The sequence below is a fragment of the Callithrix jacchus genome, chromosome 11 (assembly GCF_049354715.1).
Source record: "Callithrix jacchus isolate 240 chromosome 11, calJac240_pri, whole genome shotgun sequence".
NCBI lineage: Eukaryota > Metazoa > Chordata > Mammalia > Primates > Cebidae > Callithrix > Callithrix jacchus.
In genome coordinates, this window is record NC_133512.1 from 13,718,820 (window position 1) to 13,731,411 (window position 12,592).

The 12,592-nt window shown below is 49.6% G+C and overlaps 1 protein-coding gene across 1 annotated transcript in view; it reads left to right on the forward strand.

Annotated features, from left to right (window-relative positions):
- The window catches only part of ADCY1 (adenylate cyclase 1), a 127,947-nt gene that overhangs the window by 97,101 nt on the left and 18,254 nt on the right, over positions 1-12,592 (forward strand). The window contains exons 12-14 of the mRNA XM_035253349.3: positions 2,112-2,201; positions 3,865-4,118; positions 4,453-4,579. Of these exons, the coding sequence (XP_035109240.2) occupies positions 2,112-2,201; positions 3,865-4,118; positions 4,453-4,579 (471 nt within the window). The remainder of the gene's footprint in view (positions 1-2,111; positions 2,202-3,864; positions 4,119-4,452; positions 4,580-12,592) is intronic.

Here is a 12,592-nt window from a genome sequence, read left to right on the forward strand (position 1 = left end):
TTTAAATTTAAAAAATGCGATTAAAACTTCATTCCTATTTCTTGGACTTTTTTTTTTTTTGAGACGGAGTTTCGCTTTTGTTACCCAGGCTGGAGTGCAATGGCGCTATCTCGGCTCACCGCAATCTCCGCCTCCTGGGTTCAGGCAATTCTCCTGCCTCAGCCTCCCGAGCAGCTGGGATTACAGGCACGCACCACCGTGCCCAGCTAATTTTTTGTAATTTTAGTAGAGACGGGGTTTCACCATGTTGACCAAGATGGTCTCGATCTGTTGACCTCGTGATCCACCCGCCTCGGCCTCTCAAAGTGCTGGGATTACAGGCTTGAGCCACCGCGCCCGGCCTTCTTGGACTTTTTTATAGATTGATGTTTGGTTTGACACATTTTAAAATTTACCACTTCAAATAAGACTGCCGTTTTTCATATAATTACAAGTGAAAGCAGGACAGGTGGATGATAGTTTTTAAAGCCTCTTCCTTTGTCCCCTATGGTGGGAACCAGTGTGCCCACCGATGGTGTTCATCTAGCGTGAGACATGCAGAAAGTGTGAAAAGCCACTGGGGAAGAAAAGTGACTACAACGCAGAAGCCAAGGAATGCACCAGCTGCCCACGGGGCCTGAGCTTCTCTTACTTTGCCACCTAATCGGAGGGAGCTCCCCATAAGGCCATAGGTGTAAGCTGGGAGAGAGAAGGGAGGGTAGCAAGACTGGGGACTATGGGCCACTTCGTCATGTCACTTACTTGTGCCTTAAGGGTCTCCTCAGACCCGATCATAAATATAAGCACTTCCATTTGATAATGGACGGCTGCTGTTCACACCGAGCTTGGTGGGTCAGGTAATGCCCAGTTCATGATGGGCAGCTCAGGACATACAGTAACTTGGTGGCCCATGGGTAAGGGTTTAGGCTCTACTTAGACCCAGCAGCAGGCCAAGAGCCTTTCTCAAAAGGAGAATGGTTATCTGCAGAAGATGGCAGGGTCTTTCTCTAAAATCCTGTTTGCAGGCCTGTGCTATGGCTCCTGCATGGGGGCCTGCCAGTGGCTGTGGTGGCATCCCTTAGCACACCGATCTCACGCCACATGGAAGTGGGGGGAAGCAGACACCGGGAAGCTGCAGTGGGGTTCAAGGACTTGCACCCACATCTTGTCCAGAGGCCGAGATGGGACTGGGAGGGAAGTGCAGTGAGCCACAGCCAGTAAGGCATTTGAGCTTCACACCACTGCAGAGCAGCAGTTCTGAGATCAGCAGAGACCAGTGGGTTAGTGAAATACAGCAGCTTTGGGACTTGGGAACCCTAGAACTGGATCCCAGATCCATAACCCCCAGCTGGGTGGGCTGTGACATACTGCTCTGTCCTTGTCCATAGAAGAAGTGATACTGGACTGGGTGGCATTTGTGCTGCCTTTTTCGAAATTGTAGAGTGAGGATAGTAATGATCTGACCTCATGTGGGTTAAAGGAATAAGCATGTAGCCCACCAAGGGCACCCTGGCTAGTCGGGGACTCTAGCAGGGTGCGTTGGTGTTTTCTGTAAGGTCCCTGTGGGTATTTCTTTTAGTTTATATTTATACTTTCAGAAGTGTAAGTGTGGAAAGGACTTCTTACTTTTATCCATGAAATCGCTTTTTGAAGATTTCAAAATGTATTTATAATAAATAGATTTAAAACAAAATTTCTAATAACTTAAGAACTCTATAAAACCTATGTGAATAAAATAATAAAACTTATTTAGAGCATATCAAAGAAGACACAAATGAATGGAAATTTGTACCATTTCTGAAATGGAAGAATTCAGTATAATGAAAATGTCAAGTTAATCTATCCATTTAACTTCAGTGCCATTCAAAGTCACAATGCAGGTAGAAGGAAGGGAAGTATTATTCTTTGTAAGTTAAGGACTTCAGGTTTCTTTTTTTAACTTTGGCAAGCTTTTCACCTGGGAGAGCAAACAAATGCAAACAGCCAAGAGCTGTGTGAGGAGGGTGAATAACGGGCACGGACCTAGCCACGTGCAGCTCATTTGCACATTCTGCTATGGGCAGTATCAACTGTGCATGTGAATTGCCTTGGTAATCAGAGAGTATTTTTCTAAGTTAACATTTTTTGTTCAGTGTTTTCCAGGGTGCCTGACGATTCAGATTCGCACTGTCCTGTGTATTTTCATAGTGGTCTTAATCTACTCAGTAGCCCAAGGATGTGTGGTGAGCATCTCCAGCTTGTGGCATGCGCTGGGGCAGGAGAGGTTATGACATGGAGGGCCAGCTGGGAGGCCAGGGCCCAGGGCTGCAGAGACAGAGAGGTCAGCAGAGACATCAGGAATAGGTGCAGGGCCCCAAAAAGCGAGGGTACAAGAGGCTTCAGTAAGCAGAGGAAAACGTAAACTCTCCCTGGTGAAAGGAACCTAGCTTCTTCATACAAAGCAGAGGACAGAAGCAGGGGTGGAAAAACAGGACAGAGATGGGGCAGGAGGAACACAATGGAGCTAGGCAGAAGTAACAGGAAGAAGCTGGGGCAGGAGGAACAGAATGGAACTGGAACTGGGGGTTGGAGTGAAAGGATGGAAATGGGCGGGAGTAACAGGAGAGAGTTTGTGGTGGGAGTAACAGGACAGAGCTGGGGACAGGAGTAACAGGACAGAGCTGGGGCAGGAGTAACAGGACAGAGCTGGGGCAGGAGTAAGGACGGAGCTGGGGCAGGAGTAACAGGACAGAGCTGGGGCAGGAGTAAGGACGGAGCTGGGGCAGGAGTAACAGGACAGAGCTGGGGCAGGAGTAAGGACGGAGCTGGGGGCAGGAGTAACAGGACGGAGCTGGAGGAAGGAGTAACAGGACGGAGCTGGGGCAGGAGTAACAGGACAGAGCTGGGGCAGGAGTAACACGACAGGGCTGGGGGCAGGAGTGACAGGACAGAGCTGGAGGAAGGAGTAACAGGACGGAGCTGGGGCAGGAGTAACACGACAGGGCTGGGGGCAGGAGTAACAGGACAGAGCTGGAGGAAGGAGTAACAGGACGGAGCTGGGGCAGGAGTAACAGGACGGAGCTGGGGGTAGGGTAACAGGATAGAACTGGGGGCAGGGTAACAGGATGGAGCTGGGGGCAGGGTAACAGGATGGAGCTGGGGGCAGGGTAACAGGATGGAGCTGGATGCAGGGTAACAGGATGAAGCTGGAGGCAGGGTAACAGGATGGAGCTGGAGGCAGTGTAACAGGATGGAGCTGGAGGCAGTGTAACAGGATGGAGCTGGGGACAGGGTAACAGGATGGAGCTGGGGACAGGGTAACAGGATGGAGCTGGGGACAGGGTAACAGGATGGAGCCGGGGACAGGGTAACAGGATGGAGCTGGAGGCAGTGTAACAGGATGGAGCTGGAGGCAGTGTAACAGGATGGAACTGGGGACAGGGTAACAGGATGGAGCTGGGGGCAGGTTAACAGGATGGAGCTGGAGGCAGGGTAACAGGATGGAGCTGGAGGCAGGTTAACAGGATGGAGCTGGAGGCAGGTTAACAGGATGGAACTGGGGACAGGGTAACAGGATGGAGCTGGAGGCAGGAGTAACAGGATGGAGCTGGGGGCAGGAGGAGCAGGTTGGAGCTGGGGGCAGGAGTGATAGGGTGGAGCCACTGGGTTGGGAAGTAGGCAGGGCTGATCCCACCTGGTCCTCCTGGGAGCTTCCTGCCTTCTCTGGCAGCCAGTGGGGGGCCTTGAAATGCTGTGAGTTACCATGAGGTCTGCAGCTTGGTGTGGTGGCACTGGGGGTGGGTCAGAGCAAAACCTTGGGGGACCTGCTTGAAGAGGGACACCCGAACATGCTTAGGGGCTGCAGGTCCTCACCTGCCTAAGACCCTCTGCCTCCTCCCTTCCCAGGTGGGCTGTCTGCCCTGGGCCTGGAGCTCCAAGTCCAACAGTTCCCTGGTGGTCCTTTCATCTGGGGGCCAGCGCACAGCCCTGCCCACCCTGCCCTGCGAGTCTACGCACCATGCCCTGCTCTGCTGCCTGGTGGGCACCCTCCCACTAGCCATATTTTTTCGGGTGTCCTCCTTGCCAAAAATGATCCTACTGTCCGGGCTTACCACTTCCTACATCCTCGTTCTGGAGCTCAGCGGATACACCAGGACTGGGTAAGTGTGTGGCTCCTCGAAAAAAAGGCCTAAGCAGAGGTGCTGCTGAATCTGCGCAAACAGAGATGCGTTAGAGGCTTCTGATTCAAGAACTCGTCAAGATGAATTGTGTCAGACAGGTTAGTTTGTGGCTGCTTCTCTTCTACCCAAGTTCTAGGAAGGACCCAGATTTCCCACTGGGAAGTGACTCTTGGCCAGGGTCCACCCAGGAAGCTGTTTCTGGTGAAACCGTTCACCACCTGAGGGTCGCTCTGAACGGTTCTTGGGTTTAATGGCCACGTCTTGCCTTGGAAGCTTAGCACTGACTTGGCTTTCCTTCCTCATCTTCCCCCAGGGGTGGTGCCGTCTCCGGGCGCAGCTACGAGCCGATTATGGCCATCCTGCTCTTCTCCTGTGCACTGGCCCTGCATGCCAGGCAGGTGGACATCAGGCTGAGGCTGGACTACCTCTGGGCTGCACAGGCAAGATGAGCTCTTTCTGCTTTCTGGGGGTGGGGGATTTGGTGGGGGATTTGGAGGAGGAAGGAGCCTTCAGCAATTGTCAGGTGGGGGCTGCCACAGACAGCCACGTGCCATATGGCCCTTGGAGGGCCTTCCTCAGCAGCATGTAAGGCCAGGCACTGTCTGGGGATGGAGAAATCCTGTGCTGGGGGGTGCAGGGAGTGGGAGCCATGCCTGTGGGAAGACAGTTCAGAAGGTTGTGGGGTGTGTGTGATGGAGACCTGCCTGATGGTCAGAGTGTGGCTCTTTCATGAGGCTGTGATTACCCTCACTCCTGGAACAGTGTATGCAGTGGTAGTGCAGAGGGGCTCAGCCTCTGCAGGGCTGGGTGGTGGCAGCAGGTCTCATCTGGGTCATTGGGAAACATAAGAAAATGCCAAAATTCTCACCACCTACTCCAAATTTAGTAGATCAGCAGGTGGGGACTGGGCATCCATCTTTTTACATGTACCCTGGGAAATTCTGACACAAGAGACCTAAGTACCACTCTTTGGGAGACTCCATGGAATAGCAAACATGAGAACTGGCCTCGGGCCCCGACCATCTGGGTACCAGGCTGGAGAGGAGTCACTCTTTCCTGAAATCTGTAGGAATCTTCCTGAATCTGCTTGGATGTGAGCCTGGCAATGGCTGCCAGGTATTTACCTTGAGTTCCTGCTGTGGAGCCACATGCAGAGAGAGCAGGCGCATACCTGTGTCTACCCCATGGCCAGTGGCCAAGGCAGCATGTGGGTGCTCATGTGAGTGTCTTTGTGCATGGCCCCGTCACCCCTGCTCTGTACACCACAAGCCTCTGGGAGGTGAGGCAGTCAAGCATTCAAGACCAGGCTACCTGGGTTCAAATCCCATTTGTGGAATTTGCAAACTGTTTCACCCTGGGAAAGTTGCTCCTCAGGTTTCTTCCCCTGAAAATCACAAATGAAGGCTGATGAATTTAGCTTTAGCAAGAGATAATCTTATTTTGACACCTCAAGAATAGCTCTTAGCTATTGGAGTGATTTGATCTCATTCAGTCTTCAGAACAGCACTGCCCAGGAGCTGGAAACACAGATGAGAAAGCAGGGGCCACTAAAGTAACATGCCAGAGTCAGGGAGCCAGACGATGGCTGGGCTGGGAACCAGCTGCCATCTGTGTGACCTTTGGAGGGGCTCCAAACCTCTGGAGAGAGCTGTGGGGGGGGGGCCGGGGGGACAGGAGCATTTTCACCCTAGGCCTTCTACTCTGCAGCTAGGACTGAAGGCAGGCACAGTCCAGAGTTGGGGTTCAAACACCAGACAGGCACAGCCCAGAGGGTAGCCAGGAGGAACCATGGCCAGGACCAGCTGAGGGCTCACTGTGGAAGCAGGACTAGGCTCGCTACTGGAGTCTTGAAGCCTGTCAATTTCCTGTGCTTGTTCCCGAGGCTGACCGGGCAGCAGGACATGCAGCTGAGTGACTGAAACCCTGGTCAGCAGTAACAGGGGTGACAAAGGTTGGGTCTGGCATCAGGTAGTCCTTGTCCTGAATTCCAGCACCTCCATGTAGGCTCTGTGTGACTTTGACCAGTGATGGGTCAAGCTGTCTTTCCGCTTGAGCAGTAAAATGGGGTGAGAACCCTAATCCAGGTGTGCAAGAAATAATTGAAATTCTTTTCCTGATGTGCTTGGCCATTGGCCTTGTGCAAAGTAGGCGCTCGGTGAGGTTGGGCAGCCCTTCACCCGGCAGCCTGTTACTCGGTGGTGAGCCATATTTTGTGGGGATCTCTTTCTGGGGAGCGGGGTTAGACAGAGGTGAAGAGTAGGTGTGAGGACCATTTGGACGAAAGTTCTCACTTAGGAAAAAAAAATGAACACAGCTGTTTTCTCTAGTTTTATTCATCTGGAAAAGACAGAAGCAGCTTAGTAGGTTCATGTCAGCATGACAGGGCAGGAGGCAGATTTAAAGTGATGGAGATTATGTTGTTGCTTTGAGTAAGGAAAAGAAAGAACAAATACATGTATCACGCATACACACCGTCGTACACATGACTCACAAGTGCTTGGTGAAAAACATGGTTTCTTTTCTCCATCACTGTATGATAGTTTATTGAGATATTTCACATAACACAATTCACTTGTTTAGTGAACAGTAGTTTTCAGTATACTCACAGTTGTATAACTATTACTATAATCAGTATTAGAATATTTTTATCTCCCTCAAAAGAAACCCATCCCCATCAGTTAACACTCCCCATTTCCCCTCAAACCCCAAGCTCTAGGCACCTACTGGTCTACCTCCTGTCTGTGGATTTTCCCATTTCATTTATTCTTCAGCCTGTGTATTAAGTTAGTGCCTGTTCTGGGCAGAAGACATTCCTGTGTGCTACTAGACATTCCTCTGAGCTAGCCTTGGAGGTGGGGAAGACCCAGATTCCCGAGGGACTCACGATCTGGCGCTGCCTTCGCTGCATGCCTGAACTCCAGGTTTGAGAACCCTAGCCCTTTGGCCTCTCCCCGGAAGGGGCTGCTATGTGGTGGGCTCACTGTCAGTAGAGCTGTCTGGACAGAACAGGCTCTGATTCCTGGTGGAGTGGGAGGGACCCTGGTGGGGGCATAAACACATCTGCATTAGGCTGTTCTTGCACTGCTATGAAGTTTTATCTCAGACTGGGTCATTTATAAAGAAAAGAGGTTTAATTTGCTCGGCTTCTGGGAGCTTTTACTCATAGCAGAATGCAAAGCGTGAATAGGCATGTCACATGGTGAGAGCAGGAGCAAGGGATGGGGGGGAAGGTGCCACACACTTTAAAACAACTGGATCTTCTGCGAACTCTATCATGAGAACTTGACTGTCGTGAGGACAGCACCAAGCCATGAGGGATCTGCCCCCGTGACCCACACACCTCCCACCAGCCCCCACCTCTAACACCAGGATTATGTTTCAGCATGAGATTTGGTGGGGACAGAGACCCAAACCATATCAATATATGAAGAATCTGACTTGTCACCAGAGGAATGCAGGCTGTGGCGGGAAGCGAGTCATCACACCAGGCCTGACTGTAGGCACAGTGGGTTGTGAGGAAGTGAAGCCAGGCGTGCCCGGGTAGAGCCAGTGTTTCTTTGAGCCTCGTATGATGCTTCAGGGTTGACTGTGGAAGGATGAGGGATGGGTTGATGGGGAAGGGATGAGGAACATGGCAGAAGGAGGGAGTTCTTCAGTAAAAACTGAGAAAGGAGTCAGAGCCCAATCACAGGGGCTAGTGCTCCCTCCAGGCCTGCTGTGGGCAGTGGAACTGCAAAGGCAGAGCGATAGGACCTGATCACCATCTCCAAAGGTAGCCTGACAGTGGAGTGTGACACAGAGCCCAGGGGGCAGGTGAGAGCCCTATGACCCACAGGGGCCCTGGGGAGAGCAACTTGCATGGTCAGGGGCTGGCAGGAGGGCAGCCTGGAAGTGGAGGTGCACTGGTGGAGGTAGAGTGGGTCTCCAGGGGACTGTGCATGTATCTCAGCCTGGGCTGAGAGCGGAGGGCACTCTCCACGCGGGCGAGGTCAGGAGCCCTTATGATGCTTGGACTGTTTGAAAGACAGGGGCAGGCACAGGGCAGCTCCAGGCTGGTGTGGCACTCGGGGCAACCACAGTGGGAACGGGCCCTAGAACCAGGGAAGAGGGACGGCCACCTGACAGGATTCACCACCTTCAGCTGAGACACGTAGCCAGTCTGCAGCAACCATGCCAAGAGGAACCAGGAATGCTCTCTTCCCTCACTACCGGCTCCTGCTCATGCTCCCCATTGGCCAAACTTGGCCGGAAGTAGGAGGCCCAGGACCCTGTTGTTAGAGTCCTTGCACTGGCCTCCCTGGGACAGAGCTGGTGGGGAATGGACTGCAGACAGCACACAACTGCCCTGGAAGGGAGATCTGGCCAGCTGCAGTTTGCTAAAGCCACACCAGGTAATGCGAAAAGAGCCTCTTCATGACGGGCTGTGTTGGTGAACTTGGTCTTAGTCTGGCTCCAGCTGGCTATCCAGGGTGACCCAGCTGGCTGGTCCGGGAGGAGATGTTGACCCAGCTGTCAGCTGGCCTCTCTGGAGTCAGATCTTTTAGTTGCAAAAACCTACTCAGAGCTTGAGAAGAATGGACTTGGGATGAGCTAGGAAAGCTGGAACAGCCCAGGCCCATGAGATCTGGGGTTTCTGGGTTATCTACTAGGGTACCTGGTTGGCTCCTCACTCTCAAGCAGCAGAGTTGAGCCTTGGCTGTGACTCTTCCAGTTGAGGGACATGTCTGGGAGAGGCATTTGCTCTCATCTGGGTTGACGTGGCTTTTTCTTGGCTTTGATGTTCTTTCAAATGATATTAAATGCAGTAGTTGACCCTGCCGTGTTCTTCTCCTTCAAGTGACACCCCCTAGCAATGCCCGATGAGCATACCAGTCATTTTAGGGCTAGAATGCAATCCTGGCCTTGGGGCAGCCCAGGCAAGTCTGTGGATCCCTGTGCATGTGTGTCACAAGAAAGGGTTGCCCAAATGGGCACAGAACTATCACTAGATTCATCCGGGTCAGGGATTTCTGAAACAGAAGGACAAGTAAGAAACAAGACTTTTGAAAGAAATTGTGCCATGAAGAGATCATTCTGAACATGGAGGTTGGATGGACACGTGATTTTGTTGACAGGAAGAATGTGTGTGCCCACAACTCTTTCTTAAAAATAGAGTTTCCTGGTGGGAAAATCTTACAGACTGAGAATTTCAGTGAATTTTCATCATCATTGTTAAAATATATAACAGTACAACTTCTGCTTGGTTCATGAAAATAAGTGGCACAGGGAAAGATAGATGTTTCCCAGTCAAATTTTAACAAAAATGTTCATATTTGTGGATGGATTAAGAGATATCCTTAATCCATCCACAAATGCAAAGATACAAGAGTACACAGCCATGTTTGTCCACAGACGGGTGACAACAAATGCCACCTACTTTCCCATAACCCCAGCAAAACACAGACTTTGCCTGTTTGCCCTTGGACCTGTAGGCACATAGTACAAACATCAGAGTGCTCAGATTATTGCAAAATTTCCAGGTCAAACACGAGGTAGGTTAATCATTTACAGAGACTGGATCAGTTGTCCAAACCTGCAGAAACAGATAGGCTTTTCCCTTGGGAAGCATCTTCAGCCTCTTCGTCTGTAACTCTCGGATGCTTTTGTTCCGGTGTCATGTCTTTCTCTGCAGTCAGTAGATAATCATCACAGCGATTATAATTTCAGTGTTTATGCTGAATTAACAGCATTGAATGCAGTTAAAACAACTTATTTCTCTACCAATAAATGCTTAATTTGAGGGTAATCCCCATTTTGCAGTTGCCATGATTAACATTTAGAGGGAAGGTTTCCTAAGATGTGGTCATGGCACACGTGGTAGAAGCCAAGTTAGAGACCTGGTTCCACCTCTTATTCTGGTCACTTGTCTTCTCCACACATGTGACGGTAACACTTGTCTCTCACGGTTGCTGAGGAGTTTATGTGATATAAAGCCGTGGTCACTGTGCTTCTTGGACTCTGAAATTCTGTATGCTTGTTAGTCATCATCTTGTTCTCTGTTATTGGTCATAGGGTTCACGTCTGGCCTTTGGGTGAGTACATCCTCACAAACAGCTTTTATGGAGGGATAAATGGTTCCAGATGTATCCTGGCTGCATCCTGCAGCACACTTCTATGGAAATCCCCAAGGAGCCCAACCATGACCCCACATCCATCATGCCCCACGCCCACTGGAAACACACCCTTTGCCCATCTGAGGGTGCACACGCAGCCTCTGGCAGGCCTCTGCTCTGTACCTGCACCCATAGTGCTACCACCTACCTCTATCCAACGGGTGCTTATTGGGCATCAAAGTATCCTGACCCTGTGCTGGGGATGCTCACATGGTTGAGGTATAACCCCTGCCCTCGGGTGCTCGTGGGCTGTTGAAGGAATCAGACATGAGCCACAGAAAATTTCAGTACAGTGAAGGACGTGCCGTGTAAAACATAGACAGGACCCTGACCCAGGCAGGTGGATGTGATATCATTGAAAGATAATACTTCACCACTGAGGTTTAAAGGATGGGTAGGAATTAGCCAAGGGAAGGGCAGAGTGCTAGGTGGGGTAAGTGTGTCTGTCTCCTGAGATGGTTGTTTTTATTGTTGTTTTATAAAATCAGTTCATAATACTATATTTTGTACTTGAAATTTGGTAAGATAGCAGATTTTAAGTGTCCTCACCCCTGCCTGCAGACACACAAATGCTAACTATGGGTGGTGATGGTGTGTTAAATAATTTGATTGTAGTAGTCACTATGCAGTGTATACATATATGAAACCATCACATTGCACACCTTGGAGACACACAGTTTTTGTTTGTCAATTAAATATTTTAAAATAAAGAGGGGTATGCGCACCTCAGGACACCAGATGGTTCAGTGAGGTTTGGGGAGAGCGCATCACAAAGTCTATTTACAGTGACTGTAACTGAGAATTAAGAAATAAGCTTCCCTGATGTTGAAGGATGAACCAGCAGTGTTGACCTGACTCTGGCCAGATGCCCTGTGTTACTTGCAGAAGGGAGGCAGGGATGTCACTTCTGAGACAGAATGAGGACAGGGCCACCCTCCCTTGGCTGTTCCCTTGTAGCAAACATGTTGTTGATTCCAGGTTCTGGGGTTGCTGGTCTTGTTAGTTAGATGAAAGACTGTCAGGCTGACTGTGGGAGTCACTCACAGCACATGTCAGCCAAGTCATGCTGTTTGTTATTTTGTTCTCTTTTACAAGTGACAGGCACCCCAGGATGTGACTTCTTTTTTGAGTTACCACGTAACTATCACTAGATTCATCCTGGTCAATGATTTCTTAAACAGAAGGACAAGTGAGAAACACACAAGCCTTTTGAGAGAAACTTTGCCATGCAGAGAACATTCTGAACATGGAGGTTGGATGGACACGTGATTTTGTTGACAGGAAGAATATTCGATGCCCACAACTCCTTCTTAAAAATAGAGTTTCCTGGTGGGAAAATCTTATAGACTAAGCATTTCTGTGTATTTTCATCATCTTTGGTAAAATATATAACAGTACAACTTCTTGGTTCATGAAAATAAGTGGCACAGGGAAAGATAGATGTTTCCCTGTCAAATTTTGACAAAAATCTTGGCATTTGTGGATGGATTAAGAGCTATCAGGTGACTTCGGAAGGGCTCTGGTAGCCCGTTAATCCAAATGTGGCAATAAGCAGAATGCAGACACAACTTTTGACCCACAATGCCAGAAACGTAGATTCTGGTTTTTAATCAAAGTATATTCAGTTATATTGTTTTCACCAAAATACTATTAACATTAACAATAGTATTTTGGAGAGAGCAACATTTTTGTGCCACTAATAAATAAAGCTATTATTTTAGAAAACATTTTTTACTTTCTCTTCATTTCACCTGCTGAGACCAGCTCAGCTGTGGAGACCCCAGCCCAGGCAGCGCTGAAGGAATTAAGAAACAGACAGAGATAGAAAGTGAAAAGTGATTTCGGAGAGAGTGAGGCAGCAGGGGTCTCACAGCATTTCCAGCTGAGAGCCCAGAGCAGACTCTGACCCATGAATTCATTCTTTACTCTCCAGTGGCAAGTTTTACAAGCAGATGCTCTGTGTTCTTTCATTGGTTAGAGGTAAACTAGCCAGGCAGCTAGTGTACATTTACCATTGGTTAAAGACTAACTAGAAAGTGCTCTTTACGAGAGAACAAAGGAAACAGTCGCATATCCTGTGTTCAGAGAATGAATGCATCTGGTGTGAGAAATACTCATGCTGGTGACTGTTTTCTAACACTTTGAACAGTTTTCCACTTCGGGGGGCCGACTAGGTTTTCTTTACTGCTGCTCTCAGCAAACGATATGATTTCTCATACACATTAGAATTTGCTCTCAACAGTCACCCTTTACAAACCTTTCTTTTGTGTATATTGGAGCATGATGTGCTAACACGTAATT